Below are 24,911 nucleotides of genomic sequence, written 5' to 3'. Positions count from 1 at the left end.
GTACTCCACGACTAAGGTAGAGCTGTGGAGCCTTTAGGAAGCGTGCTAGTGTAGCTGTATAGCGTGGTTCCCTCGACTATGTAGTGAGGGTAGACGTATTTGTCAGTTTTGAAGTTAACACTCCATGTAGGATCGGTATCGAAATCACATCCCACCGAGTCCTAGAGATAGAGGCGAACGAAAGCGTAAGGAATAAAAAATGTCAGCTTTGATGATAGTCGAACCTTCCGTAGGAGTGGAATGCTAGTTAGCGACAGTCTTCCCGTTTAGCAAAGAGTCGGTTTTGACCGTAACCGTATCGGAAGACGACCCTAGATGTCTACCTCCTCCCACGGCACTCACGTGGAACACGTGGTTAGCTCCTAGTATGAGACCGCTAAGTGTGATCTTAGTCATTGAACTTAGAACGCTTATAACAACAGTATCGCCCGAATACACGTGATATCCAAGGGCATTCGAGGCCGAGTCCTAGGACAATTGAGCAGAAGTATAGTCCGAGGTCACGACTAAGAGTCTAGAAACTGTTCCCGCAGCGCTTCTAGATACCTAGGATACCGCGTCGTTGTTTAACAGCGAGCCACTATTGACTACACCTATCATACTCTTTATATAGGAATCGCTAGGCAGATTGTCGTATAGATTAGGTAGAAGGTCATCTATGTTTTGAACGAAGCTAGCTCCACGCTCCTTAGATAATTAAAGATTACTTTATCAATCGCAGACTCTAGCACGTTATATATGATATGCTATAGTTTCCGTGGGTCCTTTAGTACCTAATCGTTAGGTGTGTAGGAGTTAATTTATACGTTATAATCTAGTTCGAACGTTAGCAGCGTGTCTATAGTATCCTCGAAACAAAACTCCATAGGAGATCTAGGATTCAGGATCGTATACGTGCCGGGGTAGGTGTGCTTAGTATAGTCGTTAATATACTTATATAGGTCCACATATTAGTTGTTGTCCTCACATTTAGGCTAGCCCTCGTCGAAAAAGATGCCGCCAATACTACTACCATAAAGTGTGTACCACATATCGATATCTTTCTCGATCTAAGCGGTCTAGTCCGCTAAGCCGCCTAAGCCTAGCCGCGTTAAGGATTTCTGGTTACTCACGCCAAGGTATCCCGCTCGCACATAGCCAAGTACTGTTTTACTAGAAGCTAAACCTCGATCGATAACGTTGGTCTAATCCTTATTAACGGTGGAATTAGGATCATTCACGACGTTAGAAATCAGGATAGGCATCGTGTTAGAAGCATAATCGGCGATTAAGCGATCCTAGGCGGACGTGTCTCCGAGCGGGTTGATGTACGACGCCACCGCGATTTGTTCTAAACGTAGGTATATCACGTTATCTTGCCTTATTTGACGTAAACTACCACATAAACTACCAGTGATACGTATGGCCGTCTAAAGCATTCGAACCTAATAAAGGATAGTGAGGGCACGAGTCGAAGGATAACTGCTCTAGAATTGCTAGATACCCCCTGATCCAGCTCGTTCTTATTAGTCATCTAATAGATGACCAGCGAGACAATGATCTAATGAAGTAAGGGCTGCGGATAGAACACACGCCTATATCTATTCATCATTCGTTTGTTAGCGAAACTTAATTGTTTGTCACGATAGGCTAGACACTTTTCTTACTCGTCTAGCAGGAGGTTTGGAATTCCTCTCCTAGAAATAGCGGCACTTTTGAGTGATACTACGTCAGACGCGGAAAACCCTTCAATAGAAGCGGTAGAGGCGGTAGATTCGTCGGAGATCATGGTCTGGTCTGTGAACTTAGGGTCTAGGTCTACCTCAAGTGTGATCTACGTAAGCATGTTTATAGTGCCCTCGAACGTTCCTTCCGCGTGGGTCTCCTCGCTTCGTTTCTAGGGATTGCCGCCGAGGATGTCCCAGTATTAAGCTCGTAGAACATAAGCCCGGTTCTTTCATAGATATTGGTATATAAGATAAATGAGCTTCGAGCACTCACCTTATGTTGCTTTCCTTCGTTAATTCATCGAAACCTTCTTCACAAAAACTGCTATTAAAATAGCCTACATAATAGTCGTAATCTACAAACTTGACTTGATCACCGGCTCTCTTTACTACAGCTAACTACAGAATTATTCAAGTTAGTAATAGGTCTACCAGATAAAATGAGAAGAACCAAAACGAACAATCTACGAGTTAACAGCATTAATAAGGTCATTCATTGTTTTTCGAAGATCTTTCGTAAGTTTAGCCGAGCCTGAAATATATTGTATGATTTCTAGCCGAAAGTTAGTACCATACTGACCGTCGTTTCTTTGCCACTCACATGAACCTAGGTTAACCAGGTAACTGTATCACACGCGGATAATAAATCTTCAGCAAAGAATTTGGCATAGCTTGATAACCACTGTCAACGATGTCACAAGGAAGAAACGGCATAGCACATACCCGGTGTAGTAGATCATCCCACTACCTTTGGTCAGCATTCAGACCTAAACGATAAAGTATTGTGACTAACTCTGATGCTAGCTTTAGCTTTGCCGCGGAGATAACAGAGTCCAGGCTCTTGCCAAAGGCATCTCTAGAAATAAGCTTTTGTGTGCGAGCCAACTGCCCATGGCAACCGAGACCTAATGAGTCCTAGTTAACGTCCGGTCCCCATGCAAAATTTGTATCTAGAAGAAAGGCTGCCTTTACAATTTTTACTTGATCGGGGTTCAGTACGGCCTATTGGAAGATACACTGGTTCAGGATGTTTGAGAGCTCAGCATCATTGCCACCTAAGACATCACTCGTGTCAGTCCAGTTCATAGGAAAGAATACAGGTATATACATACCAGCTGATAGCAATATAACCTGCTGGTTCCCGTTGATGTTAGGGATCTGGTCGTTAAGGACATCGTCCGTGACTGCCCCAGAACATGATTCGAACCAGAAAGTGCGTGCTGCTTGATCCCCCAGCCGTTCATCGGTAAGATAAGGATACGAATTATCATAGCACTGCACAAATAAGCTTTCGGGTCTAAAAAGCATCTATTAGGCAACGTGCTTCAGCCTCGAGTCAAAGAGGAATTTATTTACGGCTCACTGATCCAAGCCGGCTACCAGCGCCAATGCCGGCCGAGTAGGAGTCACCGATGGCGGCCATGCTTTTGATGAAGGAAAGATCTGCTAGGTCGAATTCAGTAGTATTTCTCGCCATCAACCGCTCAGTGTTCAAGCTTGCATTTCCTACCACGTTCCAATACGCAAGAGGGTTTGCAAGGGCGCAACTCGCAAGGGTAGCAATGGCCGCCAGGCCATGCCATGGTTGCCCGTGCATAGGGGAACAGAGGAGGCGATGAGTCGAGGAGAGGGTGGACAAAACAAGACCTTGCGGCGATTCAATAATACTCAAACACCAAACGACAAGAGACTTCTTATAAGAATGTTCTTGGTCTGGTATTAGGATTATATAGTGCATCTGGTTTCGCCCCCAACACCCCATCCAACTCCTATCCACCAGGACGATACTAGTCCTTTCCTAGCTGCTACCCTCGCAACCTGTAAGGTCGGGCAAAATACGGACAAGGGCTCTAGATCCACCCGTTGTAGCAGTGCATGGGGCGGATTTTTTTATAGCAGATAGTCTGCGGGTATGATCAAGGATGAATGGGTTCAGAATGGATCCGAGAACGGTTGCGTGCATCTGACTTGCAGTAGTGAGATTCAAGTAGCTGGGACAGAGCCTCATGGGTCCACTTGTCAAAAGCTTAAGGTTACGTCGGCAGTGGGAGTTTCGGGGTATAGATATGGAAAATAACAAAAGGAGAAAACGATAAATTAAGCCTTAAACACCCTAGCTATGACCTTGTTGAAGACAGCACTTTAAGTCTAGCAAAATGGCCACCACAATGCATGGAAATGAACCACCATTCTATCACGGATATCTCAACTTTTTGGGTTTCTCACTGGCATTTACAAGAGAACGCAGTGTTTCACATCCATTCCCACATCCACATGCACGCACCAAACCATATCGATTCGGCCTTCCCATCTATGAAACCGAGACAATGGCTTTCGTTCCTGTTGGTGAATTTCGGTTCAGGTGTTGGTGGGACTCAAGAGGATATTGTTGAAATCCCAGAGTGCCAATAAATATGTATTTTGTAAGGATAAAGGTGGTCAGGGTTTTGGAAGGGTAATGACCCTGACGGATTTTCGCAGGAGTCGTACGCCTTGTTGATAATTGGCGTAGTTCCCTGGGAGGAAGACGAACGGGGATAGCGATCAGGCGAAAATGAATTTACGCCTCTTGGGCCCAGCGAGCTTCGCGCAAGGGCATCTCCTCACCGGCTTGTTTGCGGCTTCCGTCGATCTCACGCTTCCAGGCAAAGTACTCGCCAAGACGGGTCTCAGCGTAACTGGCGTAGTCGAAATCAATCTGGGAGATTTGTGCTTGGATAAGCGCCCAAACACCCCTAGTGATAGATATTAGTACAGGTTATCCTTGAGATTGTTTTCAACTGTCGTCCAAACTCACCAGTAAAGACCGGGAATACCACGGAACCGGTCAACGTCCTCATACAACCGTTCAACAATATCAGCCTCCGATGCAGCATCGATGCCACGCTGCTGGCAGTAACTCTTGGTATACTCAGTAAGGAACTGACGACGCACAGACTTCGTCGGCATCATGTTGTAGTCGCAGTCATAACCACCCCATTCGGCTAGGTGGTTAGAGATATCAAAGGCAGCAGGAGCAGGAACCGCGTATTCATAGTCGATGAAGTTGACCGGCGCGATACCGTCTTCAGGAATGGGCGCGTTATCCTCACTAGGAAGAACGATAACGTTGGCGCAGAGCAGGTCGCAGTGCGAGAAAACAAGCTAGAAACCCCAAATATTAGTCACAATCCACCCGAAACAATCGCAATCGCACATCCAAGGAGTGGAGCCACATACCCCGTCTTCACCGATTCCCTTGCCATCATCGAGAACCTCGACAACCCATTGCAACTCCTGCTGCAGACTTAACCGGCGCGCACGCTGCTCAGGCGTAGCAATCGGCAGAGCCAGCACCCACTTCTGCAAAACTGCCCACATAGAGGGCCCACCACGACGGGGCTGGATTACAGTGATCTCATCATCGTGCGACTGGGCAATCTCAGAAACAGACGCTTCGGTATCCTTAGTTGGGGCCGCGCCGCTACTGGGGAGCACGGCGTGCCACTGCGCCAGACGGCGAGCGACGCCACGCCAGATGGGCGGGGAGACTAGATCCAGGTGGCCGCAGGGCTTGCCGCGGATGAAGCGGTATAGCAGGCCGTTCTTGAAACGGGCGAGGAGGGGTGGGGCCAGGCCGCGACTGGCTAGCAGGGCGTGCGACTTGGTTTCTCCTAAGGAATAGATTCTACTTCAGCAAATGTCGCAATGGGCAGTGGATATGAAGGCGCAAGGGGCTTTTCGGAGGTTGGGGGAGGTTTGGTTGGACTGTGGTGGTCCGGCGGATTGGGGGGTTTTTGCTCGTACTTTCACGGTCTATGAGGATCTCTGTTCCGTTTCCGTATGCCCTCATCAGTACGGCCTCGTTGTCTATTTGTTCCTCCGTCAGGCCTGCCTTGGGGTTGATGATTTTGAGGAGCTGGAGGGTGTTAGTTCCATTGACTTTGGAGGTTCCTGTTCGATTTGCTGGAAGCGACGCTAGGGGAGACGCACGGTGTTCGTAATGCCGTCGGTGAAGCGCACGAATTGAATGTTGTTGCCGGGGCCTTCCCAGTCCGGGTTGAGGGTCAAGATCAACCGCAGGGCTGAGGCCTGGGAGTCGGCATGGCTGTAGGAGAGGGGGATATAGCGGAAATCCGGCGTGAGGTCAGTCAGAGTCTCTGTCGAGCCCATGTTGGCGGAGTAGAGGGCGGAGGTGGAAAAGGGGGGCGTGTCGGGATGCTGTGAGGTGTTCAATCGAAGTGCAGCTTTACAGGCAGCACCTTCAGATCAGAAACAATGTGTCTGTGGCTAAGGTTTGAACAATCGCAAGACCAGAGGGGCTTCAGAGAAGAGCAGATTTTGGACGTAACGGCGGATTATGTATTAGGGTATTAATAAAAAGTCAGGGGCGATATGAAAGAACGCTATGTCGACGGCGGGGAGGTTAATGAGACAGGAGGGGAGGTCTCGTGCTCCTGACCCATGATTGGAAGATGGGCTTGTACAGGGGCCCAAGGTACTTCATTCTTGATGGCAAATGTACTACTGCCTATCTACAGTATTAAGTTCGGGATATTTTGTGGTGGCGGGATATGCTATTTGCAGCTAGATACTTGCATTCGCACTATTTGGTGGCGAATTTAACGTCAACATGTACCTGTGTAGCCCTTTGTATGTTTATTGACCTGGTACCAAGCGAACTTGCCCTCTTGTCACATGAAAGAGACTGCGCACGTGTATGTATAAGCCCTAAGCCCTATTCCCTCTTTGGGTATAGACCCACAGTATTTGTCACAAAAACGGAAAAACATTTCTGCCGCCAGACACCGAGACCCAATCAGAACTAGCGCCAAATAATCTCGACAGCATAAAAAGGGCCAGGTCTGCCGCGCCTTTCATCTTTTTTCTTTTCTCTCCATCATCAGTAGTGGTTTACTATACTTATAGTAAATTACAACGGGGCTCCATAAAATATGGCTTGCTGAGGGTTATCCGATGGCTTCGGCCTGCGTGGGTTTTCTTCCGTTCCCGGCCCTGGAGAGTAAAGGCGTCTCTCTTTTTCCCAATCACTTTATGGCTATGCTAGGGTTTCCTTCGGGAATGCTCCATGGGTTTTAGCTGTGGAGAGGACGTCACATACCTTTTTGACTCGTGTGAGTTGCTGTCTCTGGACGGACTGTAGTTGAATTATATCCAATTGGTACGGAGTAGTCGGTGCATGCACTGTTACATGTTTATTCTTAGCTTCAAGTCCTGTGGCTGATAAGCTTTGAACCGTCGTCTGGTTAAGAACCATATGTAGTTGGTTTCTTGCGAAGATATCCACGGGTTCGTCAACAGAGCCTCGAGCTCTTGAACTCTTGAACTTCCACTACGTCGCATGAAGCTACAGGCTACATGTACTCTGTTTGAGGACGTCAGTTGTCAGCACCGTCAATCCGTTTAAATTTTTATCATAAAATGGCATCTCATAACTGCAGTCATTCATGCCCGTCCAGCATTTCCAATCTGGATACGCTGCCCAGTCCACTTGTCATCGCTGCGCAACACAGGCCAGCTAGTACCATCAGCCTTGACCAAGGTCAACTCCAACTTGGTGCCCAGCACGCGGAAGCTCGACTTCTCAGGATCAATGGCCGCATAGAGGCTGTATGTATCCTGGAAGCGCTTGTTGTCGGTCGTAGGCAGGTCCAAGACAATCGAATTGGAGGCGAACTCGACGCGAGCACGCTCCTTGTCGATCTTCTTGAAGTAGAGGGAGACGTTGACGGCCGTGGGAGTTTGGTAGAAATCGTTCCTGTAGAAGGATAAACCTGGTCAGTTTGATGCCGGCAAGAGGAATGAGGCATGGTATAGCCAGTTCGCCGGTCTGTATGGAGTACGCACCTGACAGATTCCACCTTCTCTTCGCTGGAGCCCTTGGCCTTGCCCACAAACATGTGCCTCGTCTTCTCTGTGCAGCCGGGGATCCTCAGGAACTCGTCGAACTCGAGCACGCGGCGCTTGCAGCAGGACCAACCCTTGCTGCCCTCGTGGAAGATTGGCTGGCCGGGGTGGTGGGTGCACTTCTCCTCATCACGAGCGGTTGAGCCAGTGTAGGAGGCACCACAGCCTCTGCGACGACATGTCGCATTAGCCGGGATCTCCACGTCAGGATCATCCGACTCAGGCTCCTCGGTGACCGGCTTTGCGGGGGGCGTCGTGGGGACGTTAGCGGGGATAGCAACGGGCGGCCGTTCGGACTTCTTCTCGACGGCGACGGGAGGGGCAGCGGCAGCTTCCTCGGCCTCGGGCTCAGGCGCCGGGGTATCGTCGACGGTGGAATGCTTGCCGGTTGTGCATGGCGGGATAGCGAGGAATTCCTCAAAGGTGAGGACACGGGGCTTGCAGCACTTCCAGCCTGAGAAATTAGCAGGATACCGGGTAAAGAGTAGAAAGATATGGTATATCAGAGTGCGCGGATGTAATGCCCCTCTCAAGTAAAGCGAGGGGCACAGATCTGGAGCTCCTCCAAGGTACTTAACTTACCTTTCTGCCCCTCGTGGAACACTGGGGGTCCGGGATGATACACGCACTCCTCCTCGGGGTCGGAGAAGGTCTTCCCACACGCTTTGTGAACACACTTGCCAGCCATGATGTACAGCAGATGAAGAATGTCGAGACACAGAAATTGTGGTAATGGCGCAGGTTGCCTAACGGGGTTTAGCGGGGAAGCTCGAATGTTCCATCGCGGAGAACGCCTGACCGCCGTCGCGACACGCCTGATTCGGGTACATCTTGCTTTCTGTTGTCGCTTTGTCACTTGTCGTTTTACTTTTGTCATGTTTCCTACACGCGCCCTCCTCGCCTCAGCTCGACTGACGCTTTTCACTCGCGCAGGCTGTGGCCTATGCGACACCGCCAAAAACACCGTACTTCAGCTCCAGAAACGTCGATCCTTCGAGTACGTCGAGCAGGATATTATGGACTCGGGGAATAAGCAATGGAAGGATGTTTACGAGTTCGATGTGCCCGTCCTACATGTCCAGTCTGTGAACGATGGCTTGCCGAAGGCGGCTGATCTGTCTGATGCTAGGAAACTGTTCCATCGATGGACGGAGCAGGAAGTCGAGCGGTCTGTTGAGGAGGCGGAGAAGCAGTATTCCTGATCACAGTGAAATACTGGCCATCACACTGGAAATCGCATTGTCGTTCTACTATCAATCTCCCGGGAAGCGCGCCGCCTGGATAAAGTCGCATGTCGCTCGAATTCCCTGGTATAAATCATTTATGCATATGGCTCCTGGCGAGCCCCTGTACCATCACAATACTTTTCTGCTTTCGCTAGAAGTTAATTTCTCAGATGTAATACATTTACCTATGCGACTGGGGCCACAGGTAGATCTGTGATCCTGCATTGAGTACATGAAGCTCAATGAACTTCTTCGCCTTGATAGAGTATCCAGGTAGACTTGAAATTGTTTCGATATATTGATTCACGTCGTTATATCACACTGCAAGCATTGTCATTGTTCTGATGTCTGTCACAACCGAGCACCTCGATATATATTTATGGCATGGGATTCAGATCCCCTTCTTTTTTTTTTTTTTCCGGATTGCCTTCATTCCTTGAGGGATAACTATAATAAGAGACTATGAAATATGGTAAGATGCCTGATCGGGAGGCGGTAAAGCAGCAACAAAAACAGCACGCTTGGATCTACGAGTCTCTTGAGATCCGGGGTAATCATCTCGCGTTGTTAAATATTGGTTTGGAGTTTGCGAGTTTTGCATTGTTCGTAAAGCTCGACGAGCCAACTTCTGACGTTCCATTTCTTCTCAACATCATCCATCCACACGCGCCCACGACTTCTTTCATCCATATCAGATCGGTGAAGCGATTAAGAGTACTATATTCTCGGTATATCCGGTGAGTTTGAGCCGATTCCGATCATGACTGCTCGCGCAATGGCGATCCCCGTTTTGGTGTTCCTCTTAGCCCGGCGCGCACGCGTCGGCCTCCCTGGGCATAACTGACGATCATGCAGCCAGATAGCAACAGACACCCACCATTTCTCCTCAGAGTGACTAGCTTGCGGTAAGTCATAACTACTAGTGGTGCAATTGTCATACACGGGAAAGTCATGATCTGTTGTATTCCGGTGCTGTCGCGACATGCGCATGAACCCAACCAAATTCACTACTAACATCACAAAAGCAGACCCCGTGATCTCTTATGAGCACATCCAAAGGAGAATTATTGCCAATGGCTCAAAACACACTGGCCAGTGTTGAGGCAACGGCACCATCATCATCGGCTGTTTCATCAACTGGATCAACCGCCTCGATGAATCCATTGGGACCCCCGTGTGTTCTATGCAAATCGAAGCACACACGCTGTGACCGATCGAAGCCAGGTAAATGCTACATCCCGGCTGAAATGTCCATAATTAACCATTTCTACAGCATGTGGAAGTTGCTGGAAACTAGCACGCGACTGCTCATATCCTTCTACCAGCAACACGTGCGTTAGGTCTCTGCTATTGAGCAATTTCTATTAACTAATGATACTAGTCAAAGTAGCACCCCAAAGGCAGATGCCCGACCACCAACAATAACATCGCCTGACTCCGCGGTTTTGATCCGGTCCAGCTCCCCTGATCCTAAGCCCAAGGGAAAGCGTCAACGAGCTGATGATAGCCCTGATACCATTCGAAATGGCAATGGAAGCTCCCAAGATGCTTCAGGTCCTTTCCAATCGACAAAAACAGCCCAGAAACCATCCAAGCGGACTAAGTTGACCACAAATAATGAAACAGAACTTCGGTGCCAATTGATCAATGATATCAATATACAGAGATCAAACCATCGCAATATCACGGCCGATAACCTAAGGAGCATCATTGGACTGCTGATCCAGGCCAAAAAAATCGCAAACTTGTCTCCTCTAGCGACGAAGAAAAGGAACAGTGGCTCGAGCAAGATGAGCTTATGGAGCTTGCTGCTATCAGGATGGAAAAGGGTGGCCGATGCTCAAGGGCTGTTTTGAGTCGTTGGGAGCTGTTTCTGACTGCTCCTATGGTTGATGAAGCAGACAGGAAAGACCTTGAGCGGATCATTGCGATCGAAGAATCTCACTCCGCTATGTGCGTGACCACGTCATATAACTTTTTACACCTTCGCCGTCTGCAGCGGATCCTCCAAGACCCTGCCGCCTACGGTGTGAGCAACCATGCCCCAACCAGAACATACCTGATGAACATGGTCACAAATGCCCTTGAGGACAAACGGGCTTTGAGTCGGGCAAAACACAAGATGATTATAGAGTTCATTGATCCGGATAAAGAGATTATCACGCCCGATTTGTCGTCATTCAAGAAATCAGAAGAACCGGCCTTATCCAAGGAAAAGGCCGCGCCTTCCTCTTCCAAAACTCCCCAACCCTCCACCCCTTTCTCTCGTGTCCATTCCACTCAGCTTCACAAAGATCTCTCAAATTCCTCAGCTTCACCACTGTCCACACCATCTGCCACCACTTTGAAAGATCCCCAGTCTGCTCCCACTTCCAATATGTCTTCCTCTATCAAGGACCTTCTTTCATCCAGACAAACCTCGTTCCAACCACAACAACAACACCCCTCCCCTAAACTCAAACCCGACGTTCCAATGAAACTGATCAAAATCTTCATGGAGCATGTTGCTCCTCTCTTGCCCATCTTCGATCTCGACGATCTGGACCGGTTGCTGAGAATGACCTCGCTGCATGGTACCTTCACGTTCCGCGGGGTTGATCCAACGCTGGGACTTTGCTTTGCCCTTGCTGCTCTGCAGTCTCGAGACCGTGTTCACTGGCAAGCTCACGAATGGTACAGGGGTGCTGAAGTTGAGATCAACTCGGACGAACTCAACGAAAACTCGATTCTTGGCATTCAGCGACGAATTCTTCAAGTTCTGTATCTCCAGATGATTGGAAATCTCAGCAAGGCCTGGAGTGTTCTGTCCTTGGCCCTTGGCCTTGCAGAGGCCAACGGGATCCAAACAGTGGCTGGTGGCCCTCTTGCCGTCGACAGCACCTCCCAGCAGCGCGTGCGGGTTTTATGGCATTCCCTTTGGATGATGAGACTTAGCTTGGCCACGCAGATGGGCATGAACTGGCAATCCCTGGAGACACGTTATCCGGTGCCAAATCCAACTTCTATTCCATTGGGATCGAAGATAAGCCAGACGCAGCTTTCTGCGATCTCTTCTTTCTTCAATTCTTCTATCTCGCTTTACAGACACATGGAAGATATCTTATGCAACGACGAGCACCTGCGTTTGCGTATCGACATATGCCCTTTTCGATCATTGTTTACGGCAGATCTCTGTGAGCTTTTCGAGCTTGACGGCAAGCTTTTACAGTGGAAGGAAGCTCTTCCTACTAACCTACACTGGGATGGAACGGGAATCTCTCTGTCAATGGAGAGCGACTTTGCTATTCGTCGTCTCCGCATCCTCATTCGTCTGCGATATATGTTTATTCGACTTCGAGTTTTTCGCCCTTTTCTGATCTTCTGTCTACGCCTTTCCCATACATGTTCATGCGCATCCGACACTTCTCATGCATGCGCATCCGGCCCGCACATTCTGGTTGGCAAAGAGGCCGAATCGGTCGATTCGCCTGCTATCCTTGGTATTGTCCGTGATTCGACCCTGAAATGCCTTGCCGCAGCACAAGATATCATCAAAATCCTGACGGACCTCCATGGGAAAGGTATTGGCAAGGGCAACGATGACACCCTGAGAATAACCACATCCTCCTACGAATGTCTGGATTACATCTACACTTCGGCTCTGATATTGATTGCTTGTCTTGCAATCCCTTTCATCGTAAAGGGCGGTGGTGCGAGCAAGTCGGCTTCTAGCATGAACGAGCAACTACGCCAAGCCGATATACTCCTTCGTAACTACGAGGAGTCCTCTCATCAGACGGATGAGCTTTCTGGAAGAACTCGACGCTGCCGTGAAGTCCTCGATTTGTTGAAGAGTCAGATCGGGAGTGGGACCGTGGCGCAGAGCCCAACCCTATTCTCAGATGTGAGGATTTCCGTTGGTCAGCATGTTTGGAAGAGGCTCTACGACCGACTAGGGCTTCAAGAAGAAGCCTCATCCAAGGAGGCTTTGTCTAGCAACAACAGCACGGGACGAAAGAACTTTTTCGCCTGGCTGGAAAGTCTGCCTACCGATCTGGATGGCTGGGCCCCGGCTAAGACACAGAACGCTTAGTGATCTACGGCTCATTTTTGCTAGCATGATGACGACCAGATGGACAGCAATTTTAAGTTTTAGGTGGGGATCTCGCTTCAATTGTATCCGTTTCTCACTTTTATTCTTACCTGTATTTATCATCACTTCTAGGCTGAAAACCGAACTAATATCAATGGAAAATGATCAAATCTCATCTGGCATTATGCCTAGTGAGTATTAACTGACATCTCGACACCTGCTCGGCCTTTCCAGCCAAATTCAATCCTTCCACCCAGCTCGCTTCGCAATATACTTAACAGCATAAACCAATCCCAGCAAAACCGGCACCTCGATAAGGGGTCCAACAGTAGCAGCAAGAGCCTGATTACTATCCGCCCCAAACACCGCCACCGCAACAGCAATAGCCAACTCAAAGTTATTACTCGCAGCCGTAAAACTCTGCACAGTCGAAAGCCGATACCCAAACCCAAGCCGATAAGTAAGAAAAAGCGTCGCAAAAAAGATAACAAGGAAATAAACAATCAAAGGAGCAGCAACCCTCACAACAGAAACAATCTGATGCACAACATGCCGACCCTGCGACGCAAACAAAACCAAAATAGTGAACAAAAGTCCAATCAGAGACCACGGACTAAGCCACTTCAAAAATGTCTTATCATACCATGTCGCCGAGATCCGGCGCAGCGTGAAGCGCGTGAGGATTGCTGCACCAAGTGGGATACCGAGGAAGACAGCCACGCTTTTGGCTGCGGTAGAGTATTCGAAAGTTACGGGGTCGCCGCTTATCACACTTATGAAGAATAGACCCATTGGAGCGAAGAGGACCATTTGGAGAATTGAGTTGAGAGCTACCAGGATTGCGCAGTATTCGTTGTCGCCACCTGCTAGACCCGTCCAAACTAGGACCTATACAAAGGGTATTAGTATATACTATGGGAATTTGTTGGATTGGATTCGGCTAGAAAAATCAAGAAACTTACCATTGCGATGCATCGAGCCAGGCCAACTACTATTAATCCTTCTCGTAATTCTGGTTCGTCGGGCAGGAAAGCCCAGGCTAAGGCCAGCTTGAACAAGAGAGGAGGGAGTTAGGAACGGGTTTGGCTGCGATATATTATTTGACATACCATGAGGAATGGTGCAACGATCCAGTTGAGGATTATGCTAAAGGCCATTTGGATCCAGATATCTTTCGTTCGGAATACATGGTGTAAAGATTCAAAGCGGACTTTGCAGAGGATGGGGTACATCATGATTAGAAGGCCGACCGCTGAAGAGCGATATGTTAGTGAGGAAAGATCAAGATCATGTAGGTGAAATATAACGCACCGATGGGAATTGACACCCCCACAAACGTCCCTTTTTGGAGGGCCGGTCCTGTATTTGGAACAAAATTGCCCAGGATGATCCCGATTGCCATGGCTAGGAAGATCCATAGTGCGAGGAATCGATCGAGGAGACCGAGACTTGAGAATGCTGATTTCTTTTCTTGGGGTTCGTTTGGATAGAGGACTTCATGTTGCTTTTCGATATCGCATGTTTTGGGCGCGTTGCTCTCTGGGGGTATAGGATCTGTATGTTGTAGGAACGCCATATGTAATATTGAGATTTGGTGTATAAGACGAGATGGGAGTAAATGGTGAAGGGGCGCTAATCGAGAAAATGTTAGTTAGAAACTGATATATATGCACATTGCAAGTATAAAATTCTAGATTTGAATGTCACTGGTGGTCGCTGATTGGTGGGATCTTCCCCACCAGGAGTTAGACTCCAAAAAAATTCCAGCCAATCAGAAGCAGGACTCACGTTCACTCTCGGCGGGGTATTGTATTTCAGTCAGTGGTCTGAACAACTTCACTTTATTCAATCCGACTGATTTGGTCACAAGATGTCAAGTGAAGCCCCATGGCACGCAGCCTTTCCCGCCCCCAAGAGCGTGGCGCCCTCCATATCGCGAGAGGAGTTCCTGCAATGGATTCGAGAGGGTAAACAAGCTGGCAAGGACTTTGTGCTTGTTGACCTACGGCGTAATGATTATGAGGTATTCATTGGAGAAAGTATGGGACACTGCTTCACATATTGACAGATGTATAGGGTGGCACAATCCAAGGATCACTGAACCTGCCTGCCCAGAGTTTATACCCCACCATTCCGACATTATATTCCCTTGTATCGAATAGCAGTGCAAAATTTGTGATTTGGTATTGTGGTGAGAGTTCCTATCTTTTAGCAGTCAAACCGGGAGACGAACTAAATGGTATATTTCTTGCAGGATCTTCTGCAGGCCGGGGTACCCGCGCAGCTGGCTGGTTTGCCGATTATCTCAAGGAGAAGAATGATACAGAAATCAAAAGCTTGGTACTTGCAGGTGGTATCAAAGGATGGGCTGCAGCTGGAACGGAATATACTGCCTTGATGGACGGCTATGATGCTTCGGTCTGGACGAAGTAGCCACTCCTTTGTTTGGACCATAGTATCCTTTGGGCATGATTGAACCAAATATCAGATTAAATGTCTATCTCATGGTTCAACGGGCAACATTAAGAATACAATCGATGGACATATCATGCTCATAAGCGTAGTCGGAAAATGCATCGAGCCGGAATACTTGAACATCATAAACCGAGCGAGTTCCAACTTTTGTTGAATTCGTTAGAGGAAAGGATTAACGAACAATTTGTAAGGTGTTTAAGGTGCAGTAGCTTATTGCATATAGAGATGATCCTTGTCGTTTTGGACGACGCCCTGTATACCACCTGGAACCGCCCTATACGGTCATTAATATTATCTCGTGACGGTAAGAATAAAGACCAACCAACTTGAAAACTATTATAATAGTTAAAATCAGTTATTGGAGAGCTGAGGCTTCAAGTGAGGATGCGCGAGGTTGTTGTCTAGAGAGTCTCTTCGTGCATCCTCCTGACACGTGCGCCGGACTGGACATGGAGAAGCAACCTCACTCAAGTTGGCATAAGAGCTTCCATTCATTTGCTCTGTTTCAAGGTCTTCATGTGCCTTGGATTCTTTGGTTCCGGAATCTGATTGCGGTTTTGGTTTCTTCCTACAGCCACAGGTAAGCACCTGTCGGAGGTCGCCATATGTCATATTTTGCTGAGGAGATTGATAAACGCGAACTGTAGAAACAGTCTGTGGTAGGAGATTATTTGACATAAAATGATATCTGTTCCCGACAGGGAATTAGCGTCTCATGTATCAAGTGACATTGGCCACTATAGCTACGTCACGAATATGAATAGGCATTTGTATGGACTGGCTGTCATTCTGGTTGAATTTGTTTCCGACATGATTGAAAAACAACAAATAATACTTGTATATTTGGTATGTAAATTGGTTATCCAAAATGAAAAATTGTTACAAGCGCTGCATGGCCGTTAAACTGTGGCTTCCGTTGTTATACTTGCCCAAGATCTACGGGCGGACTTTGCTTAACTCCGAACTCTTGACTACAACCTCGTACTTCATTCTCATCCCCACTTACCCTTGTAATCGCCCTGCTGAATATGTCTTCCCCCAATAGTGAAGCTGCAGAAATTACTGCAGACATTCCAGAGAGCTTGGACCCTGCAGCCCGCCGGAGGATCCAGAATCGTCTCAACCAACGCGCAAGCAGTAAGTCTCATCGCCACATCTTATCGCTGACTATCAGCCCCATACTAATGATGCCCTTCAGGAAAAAGACGTGCTGCCCAGTTCAAAAAGCAGGGACATACAGACTTGAAATGGGTCATCTATACCGACCATGCAAATACATCGAAAAACAACAGTCCACCCGTCAAATTAGACAATGATCAACCAAGTCATGAACTCATTGACCCCACAACTACTCAGATCAAACATCAGGAACAACAACCATTCAGCGGATTAGATCTAGCAAAACGGTATAAACAGATAAACGACATCCGAAGAAGAGCCCTACAAAGCCTTGCACAAAAATCAATCTCTCCAAATGCAACCCTCTGCGTATCCCAATACAATATCCTCCGCGCCATGTTCGCCAACGCCAAAATAATGGGCCTGACAATGGAACTGCTAAACGAAGACATCGCATCTCAATTCAATATCGTCGGCCAACCAACATTTCACCTCCCAGCAAGCCTTGTCCCGTCCAAATCACAGAAGGAAATCGTCCACCACCCCTGGGTTGACATAATCCCAATATTATCTTTACGTGAGGCTCTTTTAATTCGGGAGGATCTATGTGAGGAAGATGAGTTCTGCGGTGATCTTTATGGGGTTTGTGCATCGACAACTGAAGTTGGGCTTCGGGTTTGGGGTGAGGCTTGGGATCCGTTTGCTTATGAGGCATCGGAATATTTATTAAGGAAGTGGAGTTGGATGATTGAGGAGTGTCCGGATATTGTTAGATCTACAAATTATTGGAGGAGGAAGCGTGGAGAAAAAGCTCTCGTTCTTTGATCGAGTTGAGGGGCTCGTTGACTGAGTAATAAGCTAATTTAATTAGCCTTCATAACGATCCTGATTCAATTCTAAAGTGTGAATTTCTCTTGAGTCAGTTGCTCGCTGAGATCCCACAGTCGTTCCCAGTTGCCCTCGTCCTTGATGTGCGAGTGCAATTCATCGTCCGCAACCGCGTTCTGGTTCAAGAAAGAGCCGGAATACTCTGAAAACCGATCAGTATAACCATGCAAAAGGAGAATGAGAATATATACTAACCCGCAATAGTAGGATCTATCATGCCAGTGATGACAGTAGCAGCACCTTCAGAGGTAGTAGTCCACGGGGGAATTTCATATGGAATTCCGTCCAGGTCAACCATGGCTAGTAGAACAAGTTAGCACGAGAATTGAACACCCAAGGGAAAGAAGATATCATACGCCCAGCCTTCTTCCATTCGGCAACCTGCTGCTCGAACTCGGGAGGACAGTATCTTTGCAATCCGGTTAGAACGGCTACAAATATCAGCGAATGCTCAACAGTAGGGTAAGGAATATTGGAGCTACCTCCAGGGTCAACGCTGAAAGCACGGATCTGCTGCGCCTTCAACTTCTCGCCCAATTTCTTGATGAACATCACTCTTGCTGCGTTCGATTGGCCGTATGCGGCCATAGGGTCATAGGTCGCGCCATCCTATAGAGACAAACGAAAGGATTAGAGACTAGAACCAGAGAAGGTGAATAAAATGGTAAGAAGGGAAGCGCTACACTCACACTGAAGTTATAATCATCAAAATTCATCTTTCCCACCCGGACTGCCGACGAAGCCATAACAACAACAGACGAAGAAGGCCCAGCCGCCTGAACCTTCGGCAAGAGTAACTTGATAAGTAAAAAGTTCGCCAGATAGTTAACAGCCAATTGCTGCTCGATACCATCCTTCGTCTTGCCGTATGGTGGGGTCATGACACCAGCCACACAGACGAGGTGGTCAATCGTAGGTATATCAGCTATGTCATCCGCAGCCCTCCGGACAGCGGCGAGGTCGCTAAGGTCCATGTTAAGGTAGCGTGTAGCTACATTTGGGTTAATTGATTTGATCTTTTCTGTCACCCCGGTCACCTTTGACTCGGCACGCGCGCTAAGGATGAGAAGTTTGGGATGGGCGGTTGCCAGTTGAACTGCTAGTTCGCCGGCGATGGAATCGTTGGAGATGCCGGTGATCAGGACTAGAATGGGACAGGGGCTAGTTAGATATGTGTGCTTCTATATGATTGATTGACTTTCATACCTGTTTTTCCGGCAAGGGACTTGCCATATTTCTCGAGGATAACCTCTGAGCGGAGGATCTGTCGTTTGTCGGACATCATGGATCAAGACGGGATGATAATGTAGAAGAGTGGGAAGATTGGTTGATGTGTGATCTGTCTAGAATATCCTCACTACATGCCCCCTTTTATATCTTTTCTGTCGGTCTTAACGGCAATATTCACCCTTGGATGCATTGGAGGCATACTTCGGAGTGACCAATCAGCGTGCCTAGAAATCGCCACTAGTCGATCCTGTGCTTCCATATCGGGTTAGCGCCATGTCATCGCTCTCTACACTGTCAAGACGCATTATGATGTTATGGTTGTGTGGAATCCGTTAGAAGAAGCAGATGAGGTAGTAACGGGGATACGAAGGAGATAAATTCCAAACTCCGCCTCTCCAACGTGGAACTTTGTAAATTGGAGAGCTCACGGTTTAAACCCGCACCCGGATCAGTAGATAATGATCAGTCTGTCTCTTTGCTAATGTGATGGGCTATTGAGATGGGATATGCATTGAAGCAATTGGAAGTGCCTGCTGCTATCGCTGATTGTCTTCGAACCTGTATCTACGTGCCTAGTACTAGAGTCAAATGTTAACCTTGGAAGTATGAACTGTGAGTAAATGAAAATGGTAAATTCGATTAATAGTATCCAACCGGAGGCTAAACCAGAGCCACCAACCAAGTGTATATCTGACAGTATACGCCAATCCCAATAAGACAGAAAAAGATCATCACACGTATCAAGGGACATAGATGAAAATAGCAGTAACCAAAACAGCCCCGTGCTAGAACCACATGATTCCTGCCACAAGACCAATCACCACAGCCATACAGCTCCCATGGAGCTCCTGCGAGTGCCGACCAGCGGCAGCATCGGTGGCTTCCTCAGCACCAACTTTTTGCTGGGCTGGGGCAGGGGGCGGATTTGATTGGTCTTCCGGTTGGGCGGGACAGGGGGTGGGATGGCGTATTAATGTTGTCGGGACGTCTTTCTGTTCGTCCACGTGGAATATGGATTTTGCATACTCTGCCCCGGAAAGCGCCAATCGCTTTCCGAACTCAACTGCGGTGTGGCAGGCCTGCTGACACACCTTCCGGAGGGACCCAGGGAGCTGCAGCCCTGTTTCGTGCATATTGTATGAAGTTGAATGATTAGATGAGGATGTCGTGGAGGTATGATCTATATTGGGAGTCGGGGGAGTGGGTTCATTCAGGGTGATGGTCGGGTATGCGTTCGCGGAGGCCGCTGATGAGCGGTTGGAGAAGGGGGCGAGGAATGGGTAGTCGTCTAATTGTTGGATGAAATAGGTTCTGAATGCGCGGGCTCTCCGACTAAATGAGAATGATGATTCGCGGGCGATCGAGGAAATTCGACTTTTGTTCGCCACGGCTGTCGTCTCGCTAGCTGGAATTGCAGCAGCACCTCCTATGCGCGAGGTGCGCGAGTGGAGGTTCACACGCGAACGATGGGGCCCAGCGGGAACCCATGGTTTCCGAGGGTCGTTTACGGAGTGTGCTTTCGGGGGTATTTCGGTAGCTCCATCTTGAAGAAGGGGGACCTCTGGAGAAGCAGGGTTAGCGAGATCTATTATCCGAATTGGGGTCGAAAGAGTAACATACGGCGAGATGTACCGGGGTAGAAGCTGAAGTCGGCGAACTTGAGGTTGTAAATATTCGACAGCGATGGCACCAATGTGAGCAGCGAGAACACAATCAACGCGAGGAGTGGGAGTGCGCCAGGTTTATCCAAGCCGAACCTCATCGTCCCCCTCCTGACCTGGTTTGAGAGCTTGGAGAAAGGTTTCAAACTTCGCGAGCGTCGGGGTGCAACGTGAAGTCCATGAGGGGGAATGGGGATTTCGCGTCTCAATGCAGCGATTCACGGATCGCCAAGTTTGCAGAGCGCTGATGCGCAAGGCGAGGAGGGGAGAGGAGGTTGGTGAGATTGGTGAGGGGAGGTAGAGGGAAGAAAGAAGAAATCGAGAAATTGAAGATCTCTCCCCGTTAGACGATAAGACGTGTCTGCACTTCTTGGCGTTTCGCACAGAGCCTGCAGATGACGTCGACCAAGGATATGTAACCCCCCAATGCGTCGACAATTGACTGACTTGAGACTTCTATCTCACACTTCAATATCCGCTGTCAAAAATGAAGAATGTTCCGTTTGAGATTTTCTTCTATTCCAGGAATGTTGCCTCAGGCCATCACTCCACCCTAGCAACGCCGATCGCGACATCCCGAAACAGGATTTGATCACTGCACTCTCGCTTTTTGTTTTTGACCCCTCCATATGGTCTAGTGTGATATAGGCCTATATGTCGCACGAGGCAACCGGATATTTGCGACATTTATAGCTGATCGGCACGGCGCTCTGAATATTCTACGCCCTACAGGGTTTATACAGATCGCTCGACCCTTGGCGCTCGTCAGCGGAGTCCTGCTGGGTGAATGATTGGGCGATATGATACACTAAGATGTCGGCTGTTGCTATTTACAAGGTTTTTCTGCTGAGATCTACATCACACAAGCAAGATTGGGGCGTCAGCCAGGTCCTGGGTTCGATATCGTGCTCAGTATATCCAATAGGCAGATTCTCTTGCTCTGTTTCTTATTCTCAAGCCCCGGCATTTATCCGCATTGTTCGTCTATGTACATGTATCGATGTAGATCTTTGGCATCTTCGATGCTGTTTATTGACAGTAAAGTGTAGCATATGAAAGATCGGTGAAGATAAGCTCACAAGGTGACATAGCGTAGTAGAAGTACTGGACGTTATAAGCAGAGGATTTTATAATAAGTGACAGGGAAAGCGATACTGTTAAGTCCTTTAGGATTTGCTGGATTAGGCCTGTTTGTCTATGCCGACGGAAACGACGAGGGTTAACATATGCTCCTGGTAATGAAGTGGCTGCATCCATGAGGTGTATTGGATCTTCTTACCTTACTTCAGCCAGATGTTCAATATTCGGAGCTGCATTGTAAACACAACCGATCAATGTATCCTTTCCCTCCGCCCCACAGTGGACCTAGCAACCCCAACTAATACTGCCAAACCATTCTTATTTCTCATCACAAGTCTTCAACGTAAAGAACTGCGCTGCCATGAGTGTGAGAATGAGGACACTCCACCGTCGAGTTTGTCGAGTCGTAGCAGGAGGTTCTCCGTCAGCTGAAGAGTGTGATTGATACCATAAATCCCACGAGCGAGCTTTTGCAATTCTGCAATGCTATTCGTTTCAGCCGTGAGTGCAACTGGTTTATCCAAACACTCGGCGTGGATTTCCGGGATCTTAACTTCATGAGGGTTGTCTATGCCAGCATTTTGGAGTCATAGGCTGAAGTGAACGCCTAAGTGTCAGAGCCCCGATAGATACCACAACTACATATTGAGTGACATATGAGATGCGAGAGAAGTTATTCTAAAAGTTGTATGGGTGAGCGTAATGGGTAGGGAAACTCTATGTTGACTTGGTATGATACTGAGGACTATATCCTGTAGGGTGGAACTATGTGATTTTGTAGGCGTAACTTATACTTCGCACGGGATACAAACGGAGTTTTCATCGCTTCAAGGGTCCCCAGGCTTGGCGCACGTGTGCGGTTCATTGGAGAGAGCGAGCAGACGCGTGACAACGCCGATCTGGGGAATTCGAGCTAACTGAATTCAGAGAAATATAATTTATTCTCCCTCTTCAACAACTTCAACTTTTGTGTGTGTAGTGCTTCGGACTTGGATCTATTTTACTAGGCTCCTCCAGGGCTCTGATTGGCTGCGCCTACTTGATCGGCTGCCACTCCCGCTGAGTGACGTGACCCAACTTTGCCCCCAGGATTTCTTCCACTTTCATGCAACGCCTTGAGGTACAGAGGACGCACTCATGCAGTCAATTTTCTTGCTGCTGGGCCTCTCTGCCGCCATCTCTGCTAGTCCTCTAGGTCAACAGGTGCCCTTGAGCGAAACAGAGCCTGCAGGACAGGTGCTGGCTTCTCGCAAACCACTAAGTGGTCGATTTTTGCATATAACAGGTACGTTGGTGTCGCGTGCTCTCCCCCTGTGTAACCGGTTATGCTAATTACCAACAGATTTACATCCTGACCGCCTTTACAAACCCGGCACCTCCATCGATCGCTCGTGCCACCATGGTGATGGACCCGCAGGATACTTTGGAGCCGAGGGCACCGACTGCGATGCACCCCTGTCCCTGGTGAACGAAACCTTCCGCTGGATCGAAAACAACTTGAAGGACGACATTGATTTCGTGATTTGGACCGGCGATTCTGCCCGACACGACAATGACGAAAAAGTGCCTCGCTCGGCCGAGGAGATTGTAGAGCTGAACAGATTTATGGCACAAAAATGGATAGAGCTGTTTAGCCAGGGACAAAGCGAGGATACCATGGGTGCGGTCTCGAAGTTATCGGTCCCCGTGATTCCGACCTTCGGCAACAACGATATCATGCCCCACAACATTTTCGACGAGGGTCCGAATAAGTGGACGAAGCGCTTTGCGGAGGTATGGAAGGAGTTCATTCCGGAGGACCAGCGTCATACCTTTGTGGAGGGCGGCTGGTTCACTTCTGAGGTAGTCCCCGGTCGGCTGGCGGTGATCAGTCTGAACACCATGTACTTTTACGACTCCAACAGTGCGGTCGATGGATGCAGTGCCAAGGACGAGCCTGGATACGAGCACATGGAGTGGCTTCGCGTCCAGTTGAAAATCCTCCGGAGCCGAAACATGAAAGCCATCCTCATGGGACACGTTCCCCCGGCACGCTCGAGCGAGAAGAAGAACTGGGATGAGACTTGCTGGCAGAAGTATACTCTCTGGATGCATCAGTATCGTGATGTTGTTGTTGGCAGTCTTTACGGCCACATGAATATCGACCACTTTATGCTTCAGGACAGCAACAAGGTCAAAATTGCCTCTGATGCTGACGGGAAGATGTCTATCCGCTCAAAGACCAACTACCTCGGATCACTCCGAGACCAATGGTCGTCTTTACCCTCTCCCCCGACCGATGTCTTCAAGGAGTTTGATGAGATCATGTCTGGCAACTATGATTCTGGCGTCACGTCCGCGAAGAAGGGCAAAAAGCACAAGAAAAAAGAGAAGAAGAAGCGCAAGTTTCTCGACAAGATTGGAGGTCCCTGGGCGGAACGATACAGCGTATCGCTGGTTGCTCCCAGCCTAGTACCGAACTTCTTCCCAAGTCTCCGCGTGGTTGAATACAATATCACCAATCTCGAGAATGTCGCATTTGTGGCTGATTTGACCTCTTATGAAACTCACACTACATCCAATGATCCTGACCACACCGCACATGAAACATTTGAATCAGACACCTCTACCCCAGAGATCCATAAGAAAAAGAAAAAGGACAAGAAAAAGAAGCCGAACTTCAAAGTCCCCGAACCCCCATCGAAAACTGCTCCCCCAGGCCCCGCATATTCCAACCAGGCGTTTTCTTGGCTGGCCTACACCCAATACTTCGCAAACCTGACCCAGATCAACCACGAGATCGCGACAGGCCAGCGAGGTGACGACCCTCGTGTCGACTTCGAGGTCGAGTACCGCACAGATGATGACGTGTACCAGATGAAAGACCTCACAGTGCGCAGCTACTTCCAACTCGCAGCTAGAATTGCCGAGGAGGACGAAGCCGACGCAGACAGCCACAGCGGCTCTAATAGACGGGCAGCTGATTGGTCTGCAACCGATAAAAAGAAGCCAATCAACACTACTTGGCGCGCTTTCCTGTCGCGGGCCTTTGTTGGATTCGAGGATATCGGTGACTTGATTGACTAGTGTCCTTTCTTTTGCTCTTTTTTTCCCCCTTGTTCCATAGATTCATAAGTTGCATTTGGGGATAGAGAGACTTGTGCATGACAAGGTGTTATTACAGGCTACAGGTGGTACATGGGAAAAGCCGGCTTTAATGGATAAGGATAAACAGAACATTTACTGGCAGAACATTACACAATATGACATATTTGGCGACCATCTAAGTTTTGCTTCTTACTTGAATGGCATTGTGATCAGCATTGGTATTCTGGCGGTGTAGACTTGGGATCTTCACTATTTCCTCTACACACGATGACTACATACATCATAACTATTTAACTTCCATCCAGTGATACAATCCCTAGATGATCACACATTATTACTCTTGATCGCAATCTTTCTATTTAGGTTCATTGCTAATTTGACTGCCATCCTTCCGAGGTTAAGGCGGAATGTCCGAGCTCACAGCCACTGCCAACGTGGCAGTCCGAGCTAGCAAGGTTCA

At 48.4% G+C, this 24,911-nt stretch overlaps 11 protein-coding genes across 11 annotated transcripts; 5 read left to right on the top strand and 6 right to left on the bottom strand.

The window, feature by feature from the left end:
- Positions 1–2,708: 2,708 nt before the first annotated feature.
- N7446_013377 (uncharacterized protein) lies at positions 2,709–3,303 on the bottom strand (the record flags this gene model as incomplete). The annotated part of the gene is made up of 3 exons (XM_058522118.1): positions 2,709–2,761; positions 2,819–2,981; positions 3,070–3,303. The coding sequence occupies 3 exons, from the start codon at positions 3,301–3,303 to the stop codon at positions 2,709–2,711; spliced, it is 450 nt and encodes a 149-aa protein (XP_058365595.1).
- Positions 3,304–4,266: 963 nt separating this feature from the next.
- On the bottom strand, positions 4,267–5,858 carry N7446_013376 (putative ethanolamine kinase; the record flags this gene model as incomplete). Its single annotated transcript, XM_058522117.1, has 5 exons — positions 4,267–4,441; positions 4,504–4,850; positions 4,926–5,359; positions 5,493–5,604; positions 5,679–5,858. The coding sequence occupies 5 exons, from the start codon at positions 5,856–5,858 to the stop codon at positions 4,267–4,269; spliced, it is 1,248 nt and encodes a 415-aa protein (XP_058365594.1).
- Positions 5,859–7,018: 1,160 nt separating this feature from the next.
- N7446_013375 (cysteine and histidine-rich domain-containing protein) lies at positions 7,019–8,457 on the bottom strand (the record flags this gene model as incomplete). The annotated part of the gene is made up of 3 exons (XM_058522116.1): positions 7,019–7,464; positions 7,554–8,067; positions 8,196–8,457. Coding segments are annotated over 3 exons (1,089 nt in total), but the record flags the coding sequence as incomplete, so codon positions are not given.
- A 31-nt stretch (positions 8,458–8,488) lies between these two features.
- N7446_013374 (glutaredoxin family protein) lies at positions 8,489–8,815 on the top strand (the record flags this gene model as incomplete). The annotated part of the gene is made up of 1 exon (XM_058522115.1): positions 8,489–8,815. One exon carries the CDS (start codon positions 8,489–8,491, stop codon positions 8,813–8,815), a length of 327 nt encoding a protein of 108 aa, XP_058365592.1.
- A 1,097-nt stretch (positions 8,816–9,912) lies between these two features.
- Positions 9,913–12,911, top strand: N7446_013373 (transcription factor domain-containing protein; the record flags this gene model as incomplete). Its single annotated transcript, XM_058522114.1, has 4 exons — positions 9,913–10,063; positions 10,113–10,170; positions 10,221–10,472; positions 10,598–12,911. The coding sequence occupies 4 exons, from the start codon at positions 9,913–9,915 to the stop codon at positions 12,909–12,911; spliced, it is 2,775 nt and encodes a 924-aa protein (XP_058365591.1).
- Positions 12,912–13,151: 240 nt separating this feature from the next.
- N7446_013372 (arsenic resistance protein) lies at positions 13,152–14,487 on the bottom strand (the record flags this gene model as incomplete). Its single annotated transcript, XM_058522113.1, has 4 exons — positions 13,152–13,799; positions 13,874–13,960; positions 14,021–14,163; positions 14,223–14,487. The coding sequence occupies 4 exons, from the start codon at positions 14,485–14,487 to the stop codon at positions 13,152–13,154; spliced, it is 1,143 nt and encodes a 380-aa protein (XP_058365590.1).
- Positions 14,488–14,781: 294 nt separating this feature from the next.
- Positions 14,782–15,344, top strand: N7446_013371 (putative arsenate reductase (Arc2); the record flags this gene model as incomplete). The annotated part of the gene is made up of 3 exons (XM_058522112.1): positions 14,782–14,934; positions 14,988–15,102; positions 15,166–15,344. The coding sequence occupies 3 exons, from the start codon at positions 14,782–14,784 to the stop codon at positions 15,342–15,344; spliced, it is 447 nt and encodes a 148-aa protein (XP_058365589.1).
- Positions 15,345–16,397: 1,053 nt separating this feature from the next.
- N7446_013370 (bZIP transcription factor) lies at positions 16,398–17,388 on the top strand. Its single transcript, XM_058522111.1, has 2 exons — positions 16,398–16,523; positions 16,585–17,388. The coding sequence occupies exons 1-2, from the start codon at positions 16,415–16,417 to the stop codon at positions 17,328–17,330; spliced, it is 855 nt and encodes a 284-aa protein (XP_058365588.1). The 5' UTR covers positions 16,398–16,414; the 3' UTR covers positions 17,331–17,388.
- Positions 17,389–17,401: 13 nt separating this feature from the next.
- N7446_013369 (uncharacterized protein) lies at positions 17,402–18,678 on the bottom strand (the record flags this gene model as incomplete). Its single annotated transcript, XM_058522110.1, has 6 exons — positions 17,402–17,535; positions 17,589–17,693; positions 17,750–17,824; positions 17,876–18,002; positions 18,083–18,537; positions 18,600–18,678. The coding sequence occupies 6 exons, from the start codon at positions 18,676–18,678 to the stop codon at positions 17,402–17,404; spliced, it is 975 nt and encodes a 324-aa protein (XP_058365587.1).
- Positions 18,679–19,240: 562 nt separating this feature from the next.
- N7446_013368 (uncharacterized protein) lies at positions 19,241–20,592 on the bottom strand. Its single transcript, XM_058522109.1, has 2 exons — positions 20,244–20,592; positions 19,241–20,184 (listed from the first exon to the last, which is right to left on the bottom strand). Exons 1-2 carry the CDS (start codon positions 20,383–20,385, stop codon positions 19,409–19,411), a joined length of 918 nt encoding a protein of 305 aa, XP_058365586.1. The 5' UTR covers positions 20,386–20,592; the 3' UTR covers positions 19,241–19,408.
- A 1,909-nt stretch (positions 20,593–22,501) lies between these two features.
- Positions 22,502–24,430, top strand: N7446_013367 (endopolyphosphatase; the record flags this gene model as incomplete). The annotated part of the gene is made up of 2 exons (XM_058522108.1): positions 22,502–22,649; positions 22,707–24,430. 2 exons carry the CDS (start codon positions 22,502–22,504, stop codon positions 24,428–24,430), a joined length of 1,872 nt encoding a protein of 623 aa, XP_058365585.1.
- Between the last annotated feature and the right edge of the window lie 481 nt (positions 24,431–24,911).

Source organism: Penicillium canescens (genome assembly GCF_028828765.1).
Source record: "Penicillium canescens strain IBT 15451 chromosome Unknown utg000011l_segment0_segment0, whole genome shotgun sequence".
Taxonomy (NCBI): Eukaryota; Fungi; Ascomycota; class Eurotiomycetes; order Eurotiales; family Aspergillaceae; genus Penicillium; species Penicillium canescens.
The sequence above is the reverse complement of the archived record's forward strand: the minus strand, read 5'-3'. Positions and strand labels throughout refer to the sequence as shown.

Coding starts and splice junctions, on each gene's coding strand:
- N7446_013370 (XM_058522111.1), top strand. CDS start 16,415: ATGTCTTCCCCCAATAGTGAAGCTGCAGAAATTACTGCAGACATTCCA. Junction 16,524..16,584: donor TCTCAACCAACGCGCAAGCA/GTAAGTCTCATC, acceptor GATGCCCTTCAG/GAAAAAGACGTGCTGCCCAG.
- N7446_013368 (XM_058522109.1), bottom strand. CDS start 20,385: ATGAGGTTCGGCTTGGATAAACCTGGCGCACTCCCACTCCTCGCGTTG. Junction 20,185..20,243: donor CTACCCCGGTACATCTCGCC/GTATGTTACTCT, acceptor CTGCTTCTCCAG/AGGTCCCCCTTCTTCAAGAT.